This window comes from Mustela nigripes, chromosome 16 (assembly GCF_022355385.1).
Source record: "Mustela nigripes isolate SB6536 chromosome 16, MUSNIG.SB6536, whole genome shotgun sequence".
Lineage (NCBI taxonomy): Eukaryota > Metazoa > Chordata > Mammalia > Carnivora > Mustelidae > Mustela > Mustela nigripes.
Window position 1 is genome coordinate 30,453,401 of NC_081572.1, and position 25,279 is coordinate 30,478,679.

The 25,279-nt window shown below is 39.5% G+C and overlaps 1 protein-coding gene across 1 annotated transcript in view; it reads left to right on the forward strand.

The window, feature by feature from the left end:
- Nucleotides 1-25,279, forward strand: part of ANKFN1 (ankyrin repeat and fibronectin type III domain containing 1) — a 156,163-nt gene that overhangs the window by 101,453 nt on the left and 29,431 nt on the right. The window contains exons 9-15 of the mRNA XM_059379026.1: nt 1,349-1,448; nt 1,740-1,872; nt 2,350-2,466; nt 8,832-9,047; nt 18,244-18,410; nt 21,053-21,203; nt 22,799-22,967. Coding sequence (XP_059235009.1) covers nt 1,349-1,448; nt 1,740-1,872; nt 2,350-2,466; nt 8,832-9,047; nt 18,244-18,410; nt 21,053-21,203; nt 22,799-22,967 — 1,053 coding nt within the window. The remainder of the gene's footprint in view (nt 1-1,348; nt 1,449-1,739; nt 1,873-2,349; nt 2,467-8,831; nt 9,048-18,243; nt 18,411-21,052; nt 21,204-22,798; nt 22,968-25,279) is intronic.

Genomic DNA, 25,279 nt, shown 5'->3' on the forward strand with positions numbered 1-25,279 from the left:
ACTTGCTTTTGTTTCCTTTCTCATCTCTTTGTCTTTATAGATTCATGTAGTTTCCTTTTTTTTTTTTTTAAATCTCTTTGCTCTGGTTTAGTGAGATTTGGGGAGAGAGCAGTATGTAATGAATATGTTCAATAAGCTGCCTTTAACCGGAAGTCCCAGCAGCATCCTTTTCAAGCACAATATGACCAGCCAAATTCATGTTCAAGTCAGAAAAAAATGTTTTTGCTTTGTTCTGCCAGGAATAACCATTACCAGCACTAGCTTGAAGCTGGCATGAATGCTTGTGTCAGTCAGCTTACTCCTAACTGCTCCTATAGGATCATAAGCAGAACCAAACTGGGCCTCAGCCACAGGCAGTCTGCCCAGCTTTCCATGCCTAACAGAGGTGATATAGACTATGTTCTCATCCTAGTGACATGTCTGTCCAAAGCTGGTGATGACCCCAATAACCTCAGCTTCTCTTCATGATACAGATGAGAACTGAAATCACTGATGATTTAGTTCAGGTCCATGGAGTACTATTTGTAAAGCTTATCTGGGGAAGTCTGTAAGTTTTATCAGTGAAAGCTCCAGGTTGTAAATAGAAGGGATGAATAGAAGCAACAGACAATTTGCTTACCAATGTAGCCATAGCGCATGGTAGTGTACGAAAAAATATTTTTTCAGTAAATTAATGTCTTGGTTTTTCTGGGTACTGGCTTTTCAGTCTTGAGCAATCCAATTTAACCTCTCAGTCTCAGTTTCTTCTTCTGAATAATTACGGTGACAATCATACCAATGCCTACAACTATTTTTAAAAGCCAACATATACACTGGGAAAACTGCCCAAGAATGCTAGCCGGAGTTATATGAAAGTGAGTGAAGTTTTGTTTTTTGTCTATTCTCCAGACTTTCTGCAATGTGCCTATATTAGTTATATAATGAAAAAAAATTAATGGAATATATAAACTAACAAAAAGAGCTTTGCCAGCATTGAGAAATGTGTGAATATTAAAGGCAATGGGAGGAGGGCAAAGATTTGATTCCATTTCTTTTTATCCCACTCATCTGGAAATACATAAATCACTCATCTGGAAAATATAAACAAAATGCCAAAGTGGTTTCCCCTGGAGTTATAAATGTTACTCATCTCCAACATTTTTGAGGAGCTGATCGTTAATTGAGGTAACCGATGGCAACTCAAGATATAAGAGCTTTTTGTAGGAATGAATGAGCTGAATCCCTACATGAAACTGAGGATAAGTGACACCAAGGGGACAAGCAAGAGGAAGGCAGGGAGGTGGGAAGAAGGTACTGTGAGTGTTGCGCTGCCAATGGAATTTACACTGTATTTTTTTCTGTGTTTTAGAAACTTCAAAATTACAAACCACAGGCCGCAAGCAGTCAGTCTCACGGAGCCTGAAACACCTATTCCATTCCTCAAATAAGTTTGTGAAGACCTTAAAACGGTGGGTCCTACGCAATTTTTCCAGGAAGTCTTAACTTCTCAGGAATCAGCTGGTTTGGATTCTTAGTAGCAACATAATAGAAATTTCCCTTTTGTTATTAAAAGAGCATGAAATTCACTTTTCTCCTGAGAATTTGGGCAAGATAAAAATTTTGCTGAGTTCTAGCCTGTGAACACATGATACTTAGCAGGACTATGCTCACAGGTATATTTTAAATGATCTTTTATCATGATTCAAGCTTGGCAGAAGAGACACTTGAAGACAATTCTTCATTTTGCTTTTTCTTTTTAGGGGACTCTACTTAGCCGTTATATTTTATTACAAAGACAATATGTTAGTCACCAATGAAGATCAAATACCAATTGTTGAAATTGATGACTCTCATACCAGTTCCATTACACAAGACTTTCTGTGGTTCACAAAGGTATACTGAGTTCTGATTTCATTTTTCCCCAGTTTGCACCAATGTTCCTGTGCATAAATCTCTGCAACCTTTGTTGAGCAGTCTCCAATGATCAAAGTATTGGGGTGGGAGTAAATTATCTCAAAGGTCTTCTTTCAGCCCTGATATGCCCTGTGCCATAAAAAAAAAATGTCAAAGTTGCATCTATGCTACATTTTCAAAGCAAAGAAGCTTGCATTCTGTCAGACTGTGTCTCCACTATTCTGAGTTATGGGATCATTTGGCAAAGACTAAAATGTGGATCTGACTATTTCATTAACATTCAGATCTTTTTCCAATTGGACAGAGATCAAAAAGTTGTTTTGCATGTATCTGAAAATGGACTGGAGAACAAACATCAGGGGTCAGGTTTCCTTTTCCCTGCTTTTTGCTTTGATGCCACAACCTAAATCATGTACTGGCTTGGATGATGATATGACCTCGTGACTTCTTTTGCAGCTGTCCTGTATGTGGGAAGATATAAGGTGGTTGAGACAAAGCGTACCTATCTCCATGTCCTCATCCACGGTGCTGCAAACTCGGCAGAAGATGCTCGCAGCAACGGCCCAGCTACAGGTGAGGGGCCAGGTTTCAACCCAGATTCCCAAGGAAATCTTAGAAAAGCTTGGTCAGTTCAGTTACCAAGCCCACCTGGAAAGGAAAAGGATGGGCTCCTTTCTCTTTCAGATCTCTAAGCATATAAAGACTTCTTATGCAGTCTGAGGTGCACATCTGTTCATGTTGGGAAACTGTGCCTTTGGCAATTTCCTGGACAAGGAGCAAGGGTCTCTCTTCAAGAGTCTAGGAGTGACCCCCTAAACAAGAGGTGAGACTTGAGTTCTGGATTTGATATTAATCAGTCAACTCATTTCTCCTTTCTGGGTCTCAGTTTCATTACTTGCAAAATAAGAGGAGTTTGACTGGATCACAGGAGAAACCCTTGCTGCTCTGGCATCCTGTGTATCTAACTAGTGTATAGAGGTGGAAAAAGAGACTGGCAAATATTCTGAAGCATTTCTTGGCTTGATCTTTTGTTTAAGCATAGGAATTTGCATACATTTTTGCTTACTTTAAAAAAAAAAAAAAAGAAAAGAAAGTTCTTAGAAGCTTACCTGTAATCCTGAATTTATTCATCCTTCCATATTATTAACCTAATAAGATCAGGTCCCCAAGCCTTACAAGAATATTTGTAGCTTACAAAGCCCTTACTAGAAAAGACACTGAATTTTCACGAACTTCTTCTGGGCTTCCTTTCATTGTTTTCTAGTATTACCTGAATTTGTGGTTCTTAACTACATGGACTTGGAGCCTTTAAGAGATCACTGAGCCTTTATCAGCAATGGGTATTTACCTACAAAGCTGTCAGTTACATAAACCCCAGAAACACACATAACAGGAATCTATGTAAGCTGTGTTTGGCCAGGCCATACCAGCCAAGGCATAAAAATAGGATCATAACAACAAAAAAATATTTTTGTGGCTCGACCCCCACCAGCAATTACAGGAACTTCATTTCTTGACCCACAAAATAATAAAAATTAAACACCTGAAATAGTAACAATTATTATGTTGCTATTCTAATTCTGAAAGGCAACTCTTATTTCTCCTGTGCTATACTCCACTGCATCGACAGCTTACTGCCTGTGTGCTCAGTGGCCTCAGAGATTTTAGGAAACGATGCTCTGTATTTCAGCTCACTCTTAACTACAAAATGTTCTTCAACTCAAGGAAGAGCTCTTGCAGCTGGACCGTGATGACTGTACTGAATTCAGAGACCCCCTTCATCACTGACTAACTTGAGTTGGAACAAGCCCCTGTACCTCAAACTGCCCCTGCCTTCGGGTAAAGTTCATTCTCAGGAGGCTCTTTGAAACCTTACTTAAGTTCTTTCTTGGGAGATTTAGACACCTTAGTGGACTCTTCATTAACTCATCATACAGCCTAGACGTGCTTGGGTCACAGACTGAACAAGCTTAGAATTTCAAATAGAACTCTTTATTCCTAGAACACGTTCATCTCGTATCAGTAACATGAGAAGGGTCTGGCTGTCACAGCCAGTGCAGCTAGATACTGAAGAGCCAAAGAGCAGCCAGGATGGTCAGTGTGCCCCTACTCAACTACTCTCATTGCATTAGCTCTTGGATTTTCCTGCCCCCCCAATATATTGACCCCTCCACTTTTCATACTTTATCAATTCCCTTCTGACCTCATTTCCTTCTTTGCCCAGCTTAGATTCCTTGGCCCATCCTAATCACTCCCTTGAAAATATTCTAAATTTCTGGCCACTGTCTTCCCCTGCCATATTATTTACTTGGAAAAAATCTAAGCCTGGATAAATCCAACATGTCTACACTGGAGGACTCGCACACTGTTGCATAAAAGTCACACACACACAAAAAGGCGGGGGAGCTGTGTCATGGCTAGTTCATGGCTAATTCTCACATATAAGTTACCTAGTGATCAGAAACATGCCATTTCTCTATTAATTTCACTTTCCCAAACTATAAGGCAACTATTTAAAACCTCCTCCATTCTCTTACATCCCTATCCCTTCCCCACTCTCTCCAATCCTGTATCAGATGATAACTTCACTATATAGTTTGTTAAAAGAAAATGAGTGGGAATTCTTTTCCCACCACCAAGCTGAAAAGCTTCCTGGCATTGACCCCACTTTGTATTTCATTACTCCAATTCAATAGTATTGGTTGAATAAGTAAATATTGTCCAACCCTTGTACACCAGAGAGTATACCTAGGGGTACTCTATCTTATTTAAGAAAAAAAAAAAAAAAAAAATAGATCACAGAACTGTACCTCATGCCACAGTCACTACCTGGATAGTTCACCAGTCCTGCACAGTGACCAGTGCCTCAGAGTATTCAGCAACCAATTATCCTTTACAGTGTCCATGGAAGGCCAGAGCACTGCTATGCATTACCTCTCTACTTCACATTTCTATTTGCTTGCTTAAATAACAGAAGTCTTTGTCATTTTTTTTTTTTTTCTGGTGGGACCTATTGCCCAAACCTTTTGCTGATCTTTAGGATAAAAATATATAAAAATAATGAAGCCGCCTTTGATTTTTAGGCAGTGAGAAGGGATAACAGGCATACAAAATATTTCACAAGAGGAAGAAAACTGGATTTGGGGAGATTGCTACTGAATATTTTCAATCTCTCTGGTAATTGACATTTTCTGTGATGTTAAGAGGAAAGTAAAAATGCATTCTTAAATAGTTTGATTGGCATCAGTCATATATAAATCCTGTGGACCTACCTCTGGTTATCTAGCACTGTACTGCCCCCCAGCATCACTACCACTGCCTAATTACTCCAGTTACATCAAAAGCCTCCAAAGTCACACTCTTGCTTCCAGTATTACATATACTGGAATACTTATATATTCCAGTATATTCTCCAATTCTTTCTTTACACTTCTGCCATGGTAGCCAATAAAAGATTCTGACCATGTCATGCCCTGACTCATGCTCTCTTAAGACTGGCTCAGACATTTTATCCCCATGGTCACCATCTTTCTCCTCCTGTTTTCACTACATACTGACTTCACCTTCATCACAGTGCATACCATACACTGTGCACCAGGTGCCTTGTAATCCAATTTCTGTTCTATAGTGAGGTTCTTTAATATATAATAATAAATAATAATATGAAACAACAACTTTCATTTCACAGAATACATGCCAGGCACCGTGATAAGTGCTTTACAACTATATCTAACTTAACCTCCACCACACCCTAGTAAGAAAATAGCATTACTGATACTCACTTAACAGATGATGAAACTGAGGCCTCCAAAGGTTATATAACTTGCCCAAGCTTGCACTAATAAGAAGTATCAGAGTCTGGTTACAAATCTAGATCTATATAACTCTAAAATCTACCTTTTTTCTAATACTTCATCATCTTATTATGCATTCACTTTCAAAAAGCAGACAAAAATTTAAAATAGGAGAAATTATCCATATTATATCTTAAAAAGTAAAAGTAGTCTATTCTGTATCATTTGGAGCTGATTTAGGAGAAGTAGATTAGATTTTATTGAAAAAAGGTAAATTATGAATTGATTAATATGACCTAAGCAGGAAGAAAGACAATTATCTGCCAGCATTTGGAGTAAAAAATAGTAAGATGAGAAAACCTGTAAGTGGCCAAGACCCCACACTATTTTTCCCACCCTTAGGAAAATGACAAGGTACCCAAAAGGCAGAAGTGTACATTGCTTGTATATTGAGGGGTATCCGAAATACCCTCAAAATACAGTAATCATCTGACACTGTAAATTGGGTTACATTAAACTTTCCTCTTCCATAGCTTTTAGAATTAGTACTAAGGATTAAAAGCCAGGTAACACTTAGAAATACCATGTCTTTTTCATTTTTCAAGAAACGAGATAAAAGTTTCCCCATAATTTTATTCTCCTTTTCAGGCCTTCATATCCAACTTTCCATGTCACCCCAAGCTGAATAAAGGTCTCTAAATAGTGTGCTTATCTAAGGCTTATTGATAGTCCTGTGATTTGTTCTGATTACAACCTAGATGCATTCCTGTGAGCCATCAGGTGGTTTTTATTCCTCTTTAACTTGTAGGATCCTCAGGGTTCCCAGATCTCCCAATCTTGGTTGCATAGCACGAAAAATATTAAGGTCGTTTTCCTTTAGGTCCTAAAGAATCCCAAATTTGCCCCCTTGGAACATGGTGGCAATTTATTTTCATAAAGATATTCTGCTCTGAAATTGGGCTCTCCCCAGAGCTAGTTCTCCAACCCAATTTGATGTCAATAAAGAATTTCAGGAAGACTTTCAGTGCTTTCTTATTCAAACTGTTGGTCAACATATCCAAAGATGATGGTGAACCACTGATGATAACTCTGCTTAAACACAACGACCACCACATTCAATGTCTCCCCACCAGCTTTAGTCCCAAATAAATCATATTTTCTACTGTCCTAATGAAAAATGTTAATTCAGTCAAAAAAGACTAAATGAGCTATTAATATGTGCCAGGCACTGTGCAAGTAACCCAGAGACACAGAAATGAAACAACCATGAGCTCATGACATGTATACCAATCTGTAGGAAAACCAGAGTCACACTAAGATACAAGTTTCCACAGGAAACTATAGGGGACAAAGGAAGGGATGGTAAATTCTGAGAGAGTTGAGAAAGTCCTCCCAGAAAGGATGATACCTAGGCAGAGTCCTGAAAAAGAGTAAGTGTAAGCCAGGATGGGATTCCAATCAGAGCATAAAGAAAGCCCATACCCTACTTGTATGAAGCTAGAGAGTTTACAGAATACTTTCTCATGCATTGTTTCACTTAATCCCCCAAACACTCTGTAAGGTAGGGATTAGCATAAGGGCTGACTCTTAATTTTAAATGATGAAACTCAGGGCCAGAGAGGGTAAAAAATTCTTCAGAAGGCTAAGAGTTAATGAACAGCTGCTGCCCTGAAACTCAATACCAGTATAACTAAAGGCTTAGCAGCTGTGGCTGGTGGCTGCTAGAGCCAAGTTGAACTGGCTCAGGAGAGCCAACTGTTAAATATTCAGGAATTCTGAAAGCCTGTTGTCAAACTTTTGGTAGCTTGGTAGCTTTAAATTGGCTAGTGGCAGTGGGAGCATTTACACCACAGAAATGGGCCTATGGTACAAATCAGGCCTTTTTTTTTTTTTTTTTTTTTTTTTTGATAGCCAGTTTATCAGTTTATTTACCAGTATTACTTGGCAGCAAACTGCCTTTATATAAAACTGTATTACTACAGAGGGCTGGATGAAAAGCCTTACCCAATTAACTTCTCTGGATTTAGAAGTCACTTACTGAAAAGGAATAATCTGACTGAATGATTAGGTTAATTTAAAAAATAATGATCCCACAAATGTTTATATGTTAATAATTATTAATGAAATTTCTTACTTATGCATCCAGTTCTAACAAGGAAAAACAAAAGATACAAGACAGTCTCTACCTGGAAGAACATTCCTATGTCTTCATAGCTGTAGATATGGACCAGCTGGCTCATTCATTTTTAGGTCATCTGTTTCACTTTTCCAAGTTCTGGCTCTTTCGCTCTCCTGCTACCTGGTCATCAACATTTATCGGAGCTCACAAATGGCTGCTGGGAGTGCTGAGATGGTTTGTTTATATCTTTTAAAAATCACAGATATTCAAAGTAAAAGGGTATTTTATCCTATTCATCCAGTGTTCTAAGTTAGAAATCTTCAAGCCCTGCGTATTTTAAAAATTCTGTTTATTTTAGTAATAAAAGTGGGCCCCTCCACATTTGATGTGGCATCTTTCTCCTCCTACCTTACTAAAAGTATTGTCTGCCTCAGTTGACCTAGCATACAAATAATTTTAACGTAATTTTAAATAAATAGAACCCCTGAAATTCAGATAAGTCAAACCAGGCCAATCTCCCAATTAAAGTATCTTGAAAGGAATGTGCAGTCATTTGGGGACCTGTACAATGTGCTACATTGTCAATTCACTTCTTCATTTTAAACAACCCCACTTCATACCAGCTTACTGTAGATCTCTTGAAAACTCCACAAGTGGCATACTTGAAATATCAGGCATTTTTCTTTAAAACATCTGGGATTCTCTTCAAGTGCTGGTAACTGAGGTCTATGGGCTGGTGTGTCTATGTGGGTAAGAGATATTTACAGATATTGAATTTGCTTAAAAAAACATAATTTTTGTGCCTCTTACTATAATCTTTGCAGGCTTATGGTGAAGAGATTTTCTTTGAGCTTCTGTTAAGTACATTTCTGTGGTGGCACATACTCTAGGTTTAAATTTGCTTTAAAAAAATTTTAAAAAAACTTTTCAGAAATATCAGTTAATCATACAGTGTCTTTTGTTGCAGTTATGTTGCTTTGTTTGCACAGTATCATCCCAGCTACCAGAAATCTATTTGTTTCTAGAACTTACTTGGAACACACAACTTGGGAAGAGTTTACTATGAGCCCATTAAAGACCGGCATGGAAACATCCTCATAGTCACCATCAGGGAAGTGGAGATGCTTTTTTCATTTTTTAATGGCAAATGGATGCAGATCTCAAAGCTCCAAAGCCAGAGGAAGTCTTTGTCAACACCTGAGGAGCCAACAGCCTTAGACATTTTACTGATCACCATCCAGGTAGGCAGTCTTTTGAGTTTTCTAATACTGCATATTTAAAGTTCCAAATACACTTGTTGAGACTCCAGTGAAATATACCAAGAGCCACTTACAAATGCAGTGATGAAGTGGAGAAGGCCCAGAGGTATTTCACTGCTTGTATCCCACACACAGAAAAGATTCAGACGCTTATTTTTTATTTATCACTCTCTAGCTCTGGAATTCATCAAGCAATACAAGTGGTGGGCACTCCAAAAATACCCCTGACCGAAGAACCAACAAGAAACTTTGAGACAAATATTTGAGTAGGGGTCTATAGGTAGTATAATCAAAACATTAAACCAATACCTGAAGGGACTATAATAATAATAATACATACATACCTGGACTCTGTGTGTGTGTGTGTGTGTGTGTGTGTGTGTGTAAAACCCTCTGAACAAAAACTCTTAACACCTATTTACTCATTTGTTCCATATAATGCTCCCCTGGGTCAGACAGGCATGATAAAGTCCATTATAGGAATGAAAGGACTGAGGCTCAAAGAAATTATACACAACATACGGCCATACAGAGAGGCAGAGTTAGTGAAGCTAATGAAGATCCAGCACAATTTAGCTCTTCGCCTGTACAAGCCCCTTCCAGTGCCCTGGCAGAGATTCCAACAATTTTATACTCTTCTCCTTAAAGAAGGCACCAAAAGGGATGCTGGGGTGGCTCAGTTGGTTGGGCGGCTGCCTTCGGCTCAGGTCATGATCCCAGGGTCCTGGAATTGAGTCCCACATTGGGCTCCTTGCTCAGCAGGGAGCCTGCTTCTCCCTCTGCCTCTGCCTGTGCTCACTCTCTCTGACAAATAAATAAATAAAATCTTAAAAAAAAAAAAAAAGAAGAAGAAGAAGGAGGAGGAGGCACCAAAAATTGTATTCACTTCAGTCCCCACAAAACTTGCATTTGCCACTGGGCACACAGTGAGAAAATGGAGGGCTCAAACCTAAACTGAGATCTTCTTACTGGAATCAGGCTTCTTTTTGCCACATGACATCACATTCCTGGGCAGGAGTTAAGATTGCAGTCATGAGGGACTAGAAATGAAATAAAGGATTAAAGACTCACCAGAGACTGGAATAGCCAGTCACTTTCCTTGTACTAGCTCAAAATTCAGGCAGCTTAGATCAAGACTCAGGCTGGCTGGCCAAACCAGGATAAAAAATACATCTGCTCCTGAGTCCAGTGCTCTCTCCATACCGTCACACCCCTCATGGGTTCTTATGTGAACATGGGCGTCACACTGTTTCTTTTTCTTTTTTTAAGCCCAGTCATGGGGATGAGTTCTATAGTACTCTGCAGTTAGGTGGTAAAGCTGGCAGAAACACCTCCCTTGATTGAGCCCTGTGCAACTGGTGGCATATCTGTACAAGACAGCAACCCCAGAGTAAAGTGAAAGAAAGAGCTCTGTCCCACATAAACCCCAGCTTTGATACATATAACCCTTTATGATCACCTTAAAAAGCTAAGCCACCAGCCCACTATCTTATTTTTTTTTAAGGTTTTTATTTATTTGCTTGACAGAGATCATAAGTAGGCAGAGAGGCAGGCAGAGAGAGAAGGGGAAGCAGGCTCCCCGCTGAGCAGAGAGCCCAATGCAGGGCTCGATCCCAGGACCCTGAGATCATGACCTGAGCTGAAGGCAGAGGCTCAACCCACTGAGCCACCAAGGAGCCCCCCACTATCTTATTTTCATTCCTCACTAAGAAGTGATTGATACAGTAATCTCACCTTTACTTTCCTTGTACTAGCCCAAACCAGAATGGAGTCCAGTGTAGCAAAGGTAAGCTAACTGGTCAAAGGCAATACCTCTGGCTTTGATTTTACAGAATTTGGGTTCATATGAAATTGATAGAGGGTGTGTGTGTGTGTGTGTGTGTATGTGTGCATAGGAGATGGGGGCAGGGAACACAGACATATTCGTGGCTCCCCTCTTCACCCTTTATAAGCAAGTGCTAAAAGAAACATTTTAAAAATCATAATAAAGTGAGCTTTTATAGGGTGACTAATACACTAATCCCCTATAGGGATAAACTGGGGTCTGAGCTACCTTTGCTCCTAGAAACACAGCACAGGCCCCAGCATGATATAATACCTGGTTTCTCTTAGACTTATTACATTAAAAATGTGTTACAGGTGCAGAAAGATTCCAATCTGGCGAAAGGTTGTTAGAGAAGGAGACCAAAAATAGAGGCAAGATCAGGTTTCCACACAGATTCAAATGGAAAATTTACCTCCTCTGACTGGTACATTTCTGCTTGATGTCACTCCCACCCACCCCCACTCTCCTTCTCCTCCTACTTCTCTTTCCCCTCCTTCCATTCAGGTCTTACACTGAAGAGGAAATGGGGAATAAAACTACTGGGGCTGGTATCCAATCATGCCTAATTAAGTCAAGATTTGGCCCTACCAACTCATCACAGAAGTAGTCACAAGTTTTGGTGTTTGCCCAAAGCAGGCTGGGTCACAAACCAGTCTCCTTTTATGGTTGGTAGAGTGATGACCACCAGACCTTCCGATGGGAGGCTTAGGCTTTTTCCTGCCATATCACAACACATACTAAGGCACCACTTTGGAACCTGGCTGGCTGGGTATGATTACTGACTCCCACCTTGTCTAGTTATATGACTAGGGCAAGTTACTTAATTTTTGATCTCTCATATTTTGTCCTCTGCAAAAAACTATTTCATAGGATTTGAATGAAGATTAAATGAGTTAATACATAAAGCATTAGAAGAGTAGCAAAAGTGAGCACTAAAATAAATGTTAGTGATTGTTATTATTTCTCTACTCAGAAAAATCCAAATAATGCTTGGCCCTCCTCAGAGCATACCTAGGCCATACCCTCCCACAGACCCTAGAACTGGCTGAGTCATCCCTTGGGGCATTACACCACTCTATTTTTCCATAAGAACTAAGGAAAATTTGCATAAAAACTGTATGATCTGCAATGGGGTTTTCAAAACAGGTAAGGGCTCTAACAAAATCTGGGTCCATAACTAATCTACTAATCTGTAGGGCCCCGAGGAAGCTCCAGGGTCTAACACTCTCAAATTCCTGATCCTCTCAAGTCCCAGATCTTCATTGCAGGCCTTTCTCATATCTAGAAGAAAGAAATCCTTAAAGAAAAAAAAGACAGACAGAAAGGCGGGGAGGGGAGGGATGAAGGAAGCAATCCTCTCCACACGCGTCTAGGAAAAAGAGAGTTATTAAGAACAAATTAGAGTCCCTCTGAGCAAACTAATTGGCAATGAGAGTATTTCCAATAAGGAGACCCCTCTCAGGTGCTGAGTTACTCAGACATTGATCTCCTGGGTCACCTTAATAACTGGAAACTTCACAGGTGAACTCTTCTTGAAGATTAATCTTTCACATTAGTACTATCTTTTCAAGTTTATAAACACTTTGTCACATCTATAATATCATTTGATCTTTGTGAAAACCCAGTGAGATTGGGCAGTTTTATTCACATCTGTGAGTGTGTCCCACTCACAGATGAAGCTACAGATTTCAGGGAAATAACTCCTCAAGGTCATATCAGCCAAAAAGCAGCATAGGAGAAACTAGGACCCAAATTTCCTGACTCCTAGTCAGGTACCCTTCCCATTCTGCCAAACTGCTTTACATGCCCTCTCCCTCCCCTTCTTTGAATCCTTGGAAAATAGGTATAATCATAGAGAAAGCCCGTGAAGTTTGCCACCTCCTCCTCAGGCATTCCTTGTCACCCTGTGCCTCCTCACACCTGTGATGCCCAAGACCTACTATTTTTTCTGCCCTTCTCTGTTGTTTCTTTTTTCCAACACATTCCTGCTCTTTCTACCTCCATGAAGCCCCTAAAACATGGGAGTCAAAAACTGTAGGAATCAAGAAGATGAATGAAAGTAAGCCGGTTGACCTGGATATGAGAAACAATTGGGTTCACACAAAAACCTGTTTAGAATGTTCATAGCAGAATTATTCAAGTAGCAAACAGTGGGAACAACCAAATGCCCAACAACTAATGAATGGATAAACCAAAGTGGTATATCCATAAATGGAATATTATTCAGCCATAAAAATTAGTGAAGCACTGATCCATGCTGCAAAGTGGATGAACGCTGAAGACATTACCCTAAGTGAAAGAAGCCAGGCACAAAATGCCACATATTATACAATTCCCTTTATACGAAACATCCAGAACATGCAAACCCACAGAGACAGAAAGTAGATGAGTAGTTCCAGGGGCAAAGGGAGGAGGGACTAGGGCATGACAGCTAATGAATGCCAGGCTTCTTTGTGGAGTGATGAAAATGGTCTGGAATTAGGTAGTGGTGATAGTCACACAAGCTTGTGAACATAGGAAAATAACCACAGAATCTCACACTTTAAAAGGGTGAATGTTATAGTATATTAATTACATCTCAAAAAAAAGAGAAAGAAAACAAGCAGAAGCAACAGAGACTAATCTGGAGGGCCCTTGTCCCATCTAAAGACCCCATTCAGCCTCATCTAACTACAGTGGAAGAACGTGGTCCCAATGTTGAAATGTTTTCCAGTTTTTAAAGAGAAGTTGGAAAATCTATAGAGTTTTGAATTAAATCTCTTTATTGTTAAAGGTTAGAAAATAATTTAGAAAATTTAAATTCTTGGGGCACCTGGGTGGTTCAGTCCATTGAGCATCTGCCTTTTGGCCCAGGTCATGATCCCAGCATCCTGGGATGGAGACGGAGTCAGGCTCCCTGCTCAGTGGAGAGTCTGCTTCTCCCTCTGCCCCTCCCCCTGCCACTCACGCTCTCTCTCAAATAAATAAAATCTTTAAAAATTTTTAAAAAAATTTTTGCAGTCCATATAATCTTGGGCCCACAAAGACCCAGGCCACCATTTTATGACCTTTGCTATCCCTGGACAATTCAGTTTCTATTCTCTCTGCAATGAAACAAAAGCCCTGTAGTCACTAGAAAAGCATCTATCATTCTTCTAACAAGCTCTTAGGATACCTGCTCAAGGGAGGGTGGTTGGATAGATCCTTACTGGTCTACCAGGAAGGTATGCTACCAACATAGTATATTCTCTTCAAGAGGCCCAGCCCCAGATTCCACTACCTCTGGGCCTCTCACTTCATATTTAATAAACATTTTTTCAGCACCAGCTAGGTGCCAGGAACCCTTCTAGGTGCTATAGGAAAAACAAATGAGTAAGTCAAGGTCCCTGCTCTCAAGGAGTTCAGTCAAAGGAGGGAGACAGACTTGTAAACAAATCAAGGTAATACAAGGCAGAATTAAACCAGAGCCTGATAGCAGTACAAACAGTGTACTATTGGAGCACAGACAAAGCAGCTATTAATTCTCCCTGGAAATATCAGGGAAGGCGTTGTAGAAGAGGTGACATTTGGCTGAGCCATGAAAGGTAAATTAAGTTCACCAGGTGGAGGAAGAAAAGAGAAAAAGAGAGGATAGGAAGGAAAGAGGAGAGAGGGAGGGAGAAAAGAAGGAAGGAAGTGAGGGAGGGAAGAAGGAAGGAAGAATAAAGAGAGAGAATTAAATAGAGGGCATGGTAGAGAAAAGAGGCATAAGGAAATGGAAAAGTAGATATAACCCTCCCTTGGGCTCACGATGGATATTATACAACCCTTGTCACCTTGAGTTAGAAAAATTTGCTACGTGTCTCTCTCACACATGGAAATCTGAGTTCCATGAAAGGGAAGATCACATCTCACTGATGTCATTAATATTCTAGCACAACACCCTTGATACACAATAGGTGCCCAATAAAAGTTGTCAAGTGAGTGAATTCATGAACCAACAGAATGAAAGAAGAGACATTGGGATATGTCTGAGGAAGGAAAAAACAATATATTTTGGCTGGAGATAAGAGACACAACTGGACTGTAATGAAACTAATGGCTAGAAAAACAGGTTAGAAGTCAAATCAGGCACTATATGGGCCCTAAGGCTTTGGATTTGGTTTAGAAGTCCTTCCTAGTGTACCTAAGATTATATGAATGGGACAGTTTCTTTCTCTTCCCATACATTTCTCAGGCTCTAAAAACAATCTGACTAATGAAGGATAAATGACTATGAAAGGCAGGAAAACACAGGCAGATGCTCAGTCAGTTCAGTCAGTCCTTTGAAAAAAGTGAACAAAAGAGTAAATTACTCCATTTAAGAATGGTGTTGGTTTTTACGAACCACAGTGTCTTCCTAACTCTCATTCTATTTGTGGTTAGTTCTAACCCCCACATGTTTTTCTCTTATATCCATCCTGTATTTGTTTTCCTGGGTTTGGGTCTTTACAAAGACATTTTCTTATTAAGTTTCAACTCTAATTATGATAGCTTATTTTTCCAGTGCATAGGATCATTCAGAGCTTTATTACTATTTTCTAGAAAATCAAAACCACAACAAATTTGGGACCCACCATTTTGATACACACATTCTTCATTTCTTTGTCTGAAACATCAATAAATAAGCTAAAGAGACAGGCCCTCAATAAGCTAAAGAGACAGGCCCTCAGGATAAGTCCCTATAGGGCCATCACTCAACATGTCTACTGTTCCCATACCACCTCCATCATCCACAAATCTTCAACCCAGATAGTCAGCCTATTAAAGTAATGTGGTCAAGATTCTACTTTTGCCAGATTATCTAGTGAAACAGATCACACTGGAGACTTCTCCCTGGTCTATGGATTCTGCTCTTTTGTTACTGGAAATTAACATTGTCTGTATGATTTGCCCTTCACAAAACCATGATGACTCCTATTTAAAAGTGTCTCAGGATTCCTGGGTAACTGAAAATTGATTATTTGAGGGTTCATTCTCATTTTATTCAAAGATCAATAAGTTGGTGGTCTTTAATTACCAGGGTCATCTGTGTGTCTCTCCTTCCTGTTTAAAGATAGGTATATTTGCCCTTTTCTAGTCTCTAGGGACTTTTCCAGTTCCCCATCACTTCTCAAAAATAATGACCTGTGGGTTTGTGGCCACATCTGCTTGTACAGCAAGTATCTCTAGGGTGCATATTATCCAGTTCTGCTGATCTGAATACTTCCATTTCCCCTTCTCTCATTTGTTTCTCTTATTACCTGTTCATTTCTCAAAATTTCACTTTGACTGAACTTTCTCCAATCCACTCCTGTGATCTTTTGTAAAGAGGTAAGATAGGAGATATCAGAAAGTTCTGCCTTATCCATCTCCTGACATTAATAAAAATTCCTTCCTTCTTGAACACAAAATCCAATTTTTCTAATCTTTTTTTTTTTTTGCCAAATATCATAAAAGTTATTTAGCCTTTGATTTTCTGTACCTGCTAGTTATGCCTTCCTCCCAACTGTGACCATGCTTATTTTGTCCCTCTTCTGCTATTCTCCTATGTTCCGGCTTAGGGACCTGTCCTGACTTTCACATGTTGTGTATCTACTATATACAGAAATAGCACTGGGTACTAAGGACACAAAGCAATAGAAAACATAGTACTGCCATTAATTTCATAGCCTGGTTCAAGAAAAGAACATAACAGAGGAAAAAAAGTATGTATTCCTTCCTCTGTATGCCTCCATTGCCTCTATTATAAGACCAATTTCAGAATATTGTGGTCATTTTTTTACTCATCTTTTTCAACCTTCTCAAAAGTAGGGATCACATAATGTTCACCTGAAACCTCAGTGTCTCCTGTAGTGCCTGGAACTCAGTATGTTTGATAAAGGATAGGACAGAGGAGATGATACACAATAGCATATGGTAGATGTTGCAGATCATGAATTCCACAAAGGAGGGATCACTCCTTCAGAGTATACAGGTCAAGGAAGGCTTCATATCTCTCTGTTCCATATAGAATTCTGTACAAGTTTAAATGTTTGATTTTCTCTTCCTTTTAATTTTCCCTGCATTTCCTTCTTTTCACTCCCTCAGAAAACCAGGCTACATTCTGGCCTATACAAATGCTTACCCGACTCATCACTTCTAACTGTTTCAATTCCCCCAGTGCCCAAAGGTTGAAAAAGGTCTTAACTACTGATACATATTTCTACTTACTCACTATCTGAGTTCCTGCAGTTGTATAGGGAAGCAGAAGTCACCACAAAAAAAGTTCACCGGAGAGCCGACCACACATAAAACATGACCCCACTCAAACATACCTCCGTGCTCGCTAGGCTGGCACTTGCTCTTGCACCTACAGCTTCACTCAGTCTCTGCTGCCTGAGGAATATTATGATGTGAAAATACAATGCAAATTCCAGGCAAATCTATTACAAGACAAATTTTAAAATCTTGTAAAAGATACAGAATTTCTTAAAGCTGATGAAGATGATGCGGAGACCTGATCGAATCACAGGCAAAGCTACTGCCAATTGAGAATCTAGCAGTGGCAGGCCAGTTAACAACTGAAGAACACAAAATGAACAAGAATCCTAGGAGAATGACCTGAATATCAACATTTTTTAAAAGCCAGGGAAAAGATATGAAGACTTCAAATACTCTTGTGAAAATATCCTCTTAATGATCATGTTGTATAAGTTAAACATGAGGAATAGCATTTCAGCTATCAGACAATTTAGCCTAAAACACTAAGCCCCCCCCAAAAAAAGGAATCAATACTTGATTCTTTCTTCATCCTCAGAATTAAGTGTTAATAATGTAAGATAAACAAACCTGTTGCTATTACTTTTGTTTCATTTTTCAAGATAAAGAATCAACCAAGTCATTTTCTAATTACCATAAAATTTTGATCCAATTTTAAACTATGTCATTCAGTAATGAGACTTCTCTTAGATACCAATTATTCAGAAATAATGAGGCTTCCTGTACTGCTTTGTCAGCTTTGACACTTGCAAATTTCTGTTTCCCCCAGCTAAACAATTAGCCCTGCAAGGACAGAAATTATGAATTCTAGTTTTTTAGTTTCCCATTCCCAGTCACAATCCATCCCCCTATCCTGGCTCTGAAAACTGAGGGAAATAGGAGGCATGCAGGCTATATTAATGACTAATTACTTGACTTGGAGGATAATTCTCCTGAAGATAAGCTTGCCTGTACCACCAACATGTCCTTAACATTCATGGTGGTATCCAAGGCTTCTTACCTAATTGCTTAGCTAGAGCTCCTTTCATTTATGACATTGTGTACCTAAGAAAGGAAAAAGTTTTGAGATTACCTTTTCAAGGTGTTCTATGTGTTGTTTTGTTCTTTACCCTACAGGATATTCTCTCTTATCACAAAAGGAGTCATCAGCGTCTCTCTCCTGGATTATATCTGGGTTACCTAAAGCTGTGTAGCTCTGTAGATCAGATCAAAGTTCTGGTTACCCAAAAGTTGCCCAACATTCTCTGCCACGTGAAGATCCGTGAAAACAATAACATTTCCAAGTAAGTTGTGAGGAATCCAGATTTCCTTGTGATGAAACCATGGCTCAAGTGATGGGTTTGATGAGTCAGAAGCAAACTGATACTTAGTTTCTGTAGTTTCTATGATGAGATGTCCCCAGGTGCCAGTACACCAGGGCAGAGGCTTAGCTGCATTTTAGCATTAGGATAAGGAGGTTTTGTGGTGATGGCTGGTGGAAGGAGTGAGCCCATGAAGGAGATGCACACTCCTTACACTTCCTCTCTATGGTATTCATCGGGCAACCACCAGTACTCAACTCATTAATGAATAAATGCCCTTTTCTTTTAACATTCTATTTCTGGTATCTTTTCTTCACAACTTAGTCATTTTTTTTTTTTTTTTTTAAGTATCACTTGTAGAAATGGGTTCTGGTAGAGCAATTTCCCCTTAAAGAATCCTCCTGTGCTCAGTGTCCCCACCCCTAACCCTCTGGCCTGAGGACTGTATGTTTCCTGTACTCTTTATGGTTCTCTAAAGAAGAAAAAAAGTAACAAGGCCTGTGCTTCTGGAAACTGCTCCATGGCTTGGCATTATGGTGAATAACCCTGTTAACTTTGGGAAAGCTGCCCAATCTTGGTAATCTGGCTCAGATTTACAACTAGCCCTTCAGAAGGCCTCTGAAAATCTACTATAATGAACTGAATTGTGCTCAACCTGAAAAAAAGGGCAATAGATAAGAACTCTTGAGCCTTTATCAGGCTTCACAGTACAAATTAGATGTGCAGATTCTAGTTACAGCTATGGATTTGCTTAACCAAAAGGCATTCTAATTCAGTCACTTAAAATTTGATCCATAAAGTGACAGTAGCTTATTAACTGTAGTGTATTGTTTATTAAATACTATTTGATGACAACAAAGGAAATGATGATGGGCTCTTCAAAGAACTCACTAGCTGCCATATTCTCATCTTTCAACTATTCAACTACACCCAGGCCTTAAGTCTGCCATCTGGTGGTCACTTCTACATCAACTTTGGTTATCTTATCAATCCTTCCCAAGAGGTTAGTTACACGGCTCACTTGTGGGTTGACTCTGCAATGGTTACTTTCATCCATTTTCTAGATTTGTGTCTTAAAGGTTTTGACTCTGTTAGTGGTTATACCAACTAATTTCCCCTTGACAAAGATCCAAGTTTCATTTTTACAGAAGATTCCAGTAGCCTTCACTCTTGCCAGTTCCATCTCATCCTCATCCTTATAGACTAACCTGCTTAGTTAGTGGTAGATGGTTCATGGTATTCTACTTGTAATTTATTCTCTAACTCGATTATAGATGCTATTTTAGCAGTGTGCTCCTTTAGGTTTTGTGAATGCTTGTGCTAGTCAGAACCCCCTCATTTAGTTCAATATCAGTGATGGGAGAAAAGAAACAACTCCCAAGCAGGTCCTCCAAGATTTCAATTTGTGAAGCCAAGAGGATGCCCAGATTGAAATAGGATTTAATTTTTATTTTGTTTCTATTATTGGGACAATAGGGTAGATTCTCCATAGTATTTTCCAGGGTAGGAATTAAAAGGAAACAGATACCCTGAACACAGAAAGTTTTTTAAGAGGATAGTTTGTTAAAAGAGATTGTTTTCTGATGAAAAGCTCATGTCATAATCAACTTCATTTTCTGACACAAAGACTGGAGCCCAGGCTGGTTAGCCCACTGGAGAGAGCCCTCAGAATGTTTTCATGCGGGTGGAAACATATGTTAGCACCTCCTCTCTTTCTGTGCCCCAAGAGGAGGGCTTCCCTTCCCTCTCTAGCCTGCTCCTAAGAGCATATTGCTGCTCCCTGTACAGTTAGAAAGAGGAGAAACTGGGCCAAATGAACGTGTTTAGAGACTTGTGCTAGCTAGCATACCTGTGGAAACAGTGTTCCCAGGAAGCATTTACCTTGATCTTTCTAAGCTCCTTTTGAAGAACAGCCTTTGGGGGACAAACCAGATGTGTTTTCTCCCACCATCATTCTTTCCCCTCCCTTCTGCATGACATTTGGAAAAGTTCATTAGGAAGGATTACAGAGCACGCAGAATAAAGACACAGATGACTGGTTTGAAAGGAGGATGGAAGCAGTGATGTGTGTCCCCTGGTTCCTTTTATTGGAATTGTCTGGTGTTCCTGTTTGTGATTCTCCTCAAGCTCTTGGAAGGGAAGGGGTAAGAAACCAAAATAGTCCCCACGATTACAACAGGCCAGAGTTGAAATGTGCCATGTGGTTTGTTGCCTGAGTTGGACCAGAGTCCTGTGGTTACCCAACTGCTGAATTAACCAGCAGATGCCCCTGTGGTAAAATGTAGGGCCTTAGAACTTACAGAGGATCTTCAGGGAAAGAAAAATGAAGACAGTCAGGAAATTATTACCAAATATTTCAAAGCTCCAATCTCAGAAACTGACTGATAAAAATTAGATGTGCTGTTCTGAGGTATATATGGTTTGATAGGTGAACTAATCTTAAATTAGCAGAAGCTCTTTTTAAATTCCATTTGGGTGGCAAAAAGTTCAAATTTCATGAATTGTATTGAGTTTTAGCCACCAAAAATTGGTTATCCAGGTTCTGGACATATACAGTAAAAATGTTCTGAGCTGTGTTCTGAACTTTTGTTAAATTTCTAATTTTAACTTGACTCAACATACAGAGAGGAGTGGGAATGGGTCCAAAAGCTTTCTGGCTCTGAATCTATGGAAAGTGTGGATCATACTTCTGACTGCCCCATGCAATTGTTCTTCTACGAGCTCCAGATGGCAGTGAAAGCCCTCCTTAAGCAGATCAATACACCTTTACACCAGGTACTAGTCTTTACCATTTTTATCTTCTTTTATGGCTAATGGAAACTGCATCGTGTATAAAACTTCAGAAGTTTAAAAAATATATATGAGTTCATTTTCAGTGATTTAAATACCACTTTGCACATGCTATACACTTTGAATTTGACACCTACAAGTGGACACGGACTCCACTTCTGCCCCTTTTCTCTATCTCCTGCATGTTGACCTCTTCCACAGCTCCTGGACCCGGCTTTATTGTGGTCTGGTCAAGCAAGGAAAAATAATTCACTAGCCCACCTTGAAAAGACACCAAGTCTCAGCTTCGGGATAGCACAAGTCAAGGAGAATAAATAAGTACACACTTAGATATACAAATTATTTATCTAAGAACAGCAGATTGGTGGTAGTATAACTTACAGCACTGGCAAGGTTATGCCATGGCTATCTTTTCACAAATAGAGAAATTTTCACAAATAGAGAATTTCACAAACAGAGAAATAGAGAATTTGCTGTCACAAATAGAGAAATTATCATCTTATCTAAATCGAAAGGTGCAAATCTAACCTCCACTAATAAGCAACTTCAGGAAAAACTGTTGGCACAGAAGAGAACAGTAAAAGTTTATTAGGCTCTGTCTAGTAAGTTAACATGATGTAGCATTAGGCTGAATTCATTTCTCGTCTTTTTTTTTTTTCCTTTTTGGCCTACGTTCACCATTTCCCCATACCCAGCACACACACACATACACACACATACACAACACACAAAATCAACCAAGTTTAGCCTATAAACAGGAAGCCCATCACAGGAGTAACTGGCTCTCTTAAATAACAGAGCAACAACCCAGAATTGGCCCCTGACCTATGGTCATAGGGACATAGATTAGAGACTCTAAGAGTGTTCTTCCATTGCGGTACTGCTCAGATTTTAAGTCAGTACTGCAAGGTTAGTCCAAAACAGCCAACAATTATGAAGAATAAATTGCACAAGATGCCATAAAGGCACTAGGGGAGAAACTGGATTATTCCAGGGGGGGCCATGTACTCAGGAGGAGAAAAAAATACACCAGCTCTACTTGTGACAGTAGATACTATTAAAGGGTTTCTTGAGCTTAGCAGGTTTGAAGCAGCTCATATTTCATTGGTGACTCTTGGGCTACATACACATGTTGGGAGAGGGCTGCCTAACTGCCTAAGAGTGCATACAACTTTTTTTTTTTTTTTGATACTTGTAAAATTTTTTCAACCCTTGGCCAGAAACTACATTTTTCCCCTTTAACCAACTTAAATTGAAACTAGTAGATTTTTAATTCAATCCATTTTTGTTGCTTCATGTAATTATATTCATCATTTTGAAAAACCCACAGAATGCAATCATTTTCTGCTTTTATAAGAAGCATAAATGTTGTTTTCAGAGTTTATGTGGAACATTACTGCCTTAAATCTTGATTTTATATAGCATTATTAAATGGGCTGAACCCTAATATTTATGTTGTATAAAAATTCCAAGCTTGAAGTCGTGTAATTTTGTTAGATGTTTTATGCCAGTTTGGTGTTGTTTATGTAAGTGCCATGTTGTAACTCTCCTATTTTTCCTCCGCGCGTGTCCCTCTGCAGGCAAGGAACTTCCGCCTCTACACACAGGAGGTGTTGGAAATGGGTCACAATGTGTCCTTTCTTCTCCTGCTCCCTGCCTCAGACGACGTCTGTACAGCCCCAGGACAGAATAATCCTTACACCCCACACTCAGGGTTTCTTAACCTCCCTCTTCAGATGTTTGAACTTGGTATAGTAGCTTGTTTCACCTAGAAATATTAACCCAGCCTCCTTATAATAAAATCACAAAGTTATATCTGTTCCCCCTTGTCCCAGTGGAGGGTCAATAAATCACATGATGGCTTTGGCAACAACCCTTCCTAGAACTGTGTACAAGTCTGAGAGAAAGCAAAGCTCCAAGACTATGTGCCTGAGCAATAATTATTGAAACCTAGCTAAGGTCCAATGGAGAGGAGGGAATTCTAAACAGAGTGTTCAGTTATCAGGCTGCAGTTCTTGCCTTCACTTTGCTTTCTTAAAACATAAGTACAAGAACTGATGTTTTCATGAAAAGCACTGCCCCTTCTCTCTCTCTTTCTCACCTCCAAATGGGAAAAAAAAAAAATAGTGAAATTAAAATGTAAAGTGCGTATCACTCTGGAGGAAAAAAAAAAGTCAATGTAGTGCTGATTTATTAAACAGACTCTAATATTAAACAGGCTCTAGATTTCTAGCAGACCATTTGAGAAAATAGCATCCCAGGATGCCGTGTTGTGATTATAATGTGGGATTCTGAATGGTGGAAGATCTTGTCCTGACTTTCAAAAATGAATAGCCTGGGCCCCAGTTTCTCTATTTTTGCAGAGACCCCTGCTGCCCACTGAGAATGTGAATAGGGATGCTTTGTCTCTTCCCCATGCTTCTTCTTATAACAGGCCAATAAGAGGCAATTAGCAGGAGTTCTATCAGTTCAAATGAATTGTAGGATCTGTGGGAGGGTGAGCGCTGGGTGGATGGAATGGAGGCAGACTCTCTTTGGATTGCTCCCCAGACACCAGATTTAGAAGCAGAGAGGCAACTGCCATTTTGAGACCTGGGCATCTGAATCTGAATTTATCCCTTTCCGTTTCCCTTGCTCCAACCATTCAGATGCCAAAAACAACTAAAGAATAGCAATTATTATTTTCCAGAAGAGAAAGAGTTATTAACAGAAGCCTGAATCACACCTGCAGACTGGGACTTGAGAGTCCTGGGTCCTCTGTTGTGTGACACTGGCAGTCACTTAAACTTTCTGCGTCAAATGATTAATAACGTTGGCCATACCACTCCCAAGAGGCCTGAATGGGAATATGACCCCACGCAATGAGTTCCCCATCCAAAGAACATTATTAGTCCATGATATGACTGCACTGCTATTACAAAATACAGTTTGGGTCATGGTATTTCATTTCAAGTCAATACATATATATTAGATACCGACTGTGAAGATTCAGAGATGCGTAAGACAGTCTCTGCCTGCAGTACAGTGGTAACAGCAAAATAATGATACAAATTATTATTAAATGAGCTAAGATATGCCAATCATAAGTGATATTGAAAAAAGAAAAGGAAACACATTTTTCTCAAGGTATCAGAAAGCCACCTTGGAGGAGAGGATATTTGATGTGGGTGTTAAAGAATGGACAGGATACTAATAAACATGGACAATAAGAAAAGCTTTCTTGTCAGGGGGAGCAGAATGAGCTCCCTGGAACAAAAGGTCTCAGAAAGAGTAGGGAAAAGAACAAGTTGTCCAGTTCAGCTAGATCAGAGAAATGATGTGAAGAAGCAGTGGACGTAAAAAGGTCTGGAAAATTCATGGCCATACTGGGCAGTATCTTAAGAGTCAGACTGAGGAATCTGTTTAAGATGGATTAAGAGCACATTTGGGGGCATAGTTCATATAGTCCAGTATTAGGGCAGAAACAAACCCTCCCCCCATAAAGGAAACAAATACAGAAGTAAGAAACATTGGGAGTATTATAGAAGATGGAGCAACTGTTTCAATGAGAAAAGGTGAAGTCTAGAGACTTCTGGAGTACTCCAATTGTTTTCAGCCTCAAATACTGTGAGCATCCATTGCTGTCATTACCAAAAGAAAAAGTCAGAGAGGAATATGACTTGGGGAAGAAAATGATGCTTTTAGCTCTATCTTGAATCTGAAGGTGCAAATTCAACATACAAGTAGACCTGTCCATTTGGCAGTAGAAATAAAGGAAAGAGGGTTGAGTACTAAACACAGAAATTTGTCTAGTGTCTATTAATAATGGCTGAAGCCATGAAAGTGAATGATTTCCTAGGGACAGATAATTGATAGGGAAAAGAACTAAGGAAAATACTTCACTGGAGAGCTAACCAGGAGTCCATTCTGTATGAAATGGTCATTACCGTTCCATGATTATAGACAAAAATACATGAAGTTCATTTCCCCATGTCTCAAGTGGTCTTCATGGTAATAATGATTTGGGATCAATTATAATAGTGTATTACTCTAAGACCCTGGAGGACCAAGCCCTGCAAGTG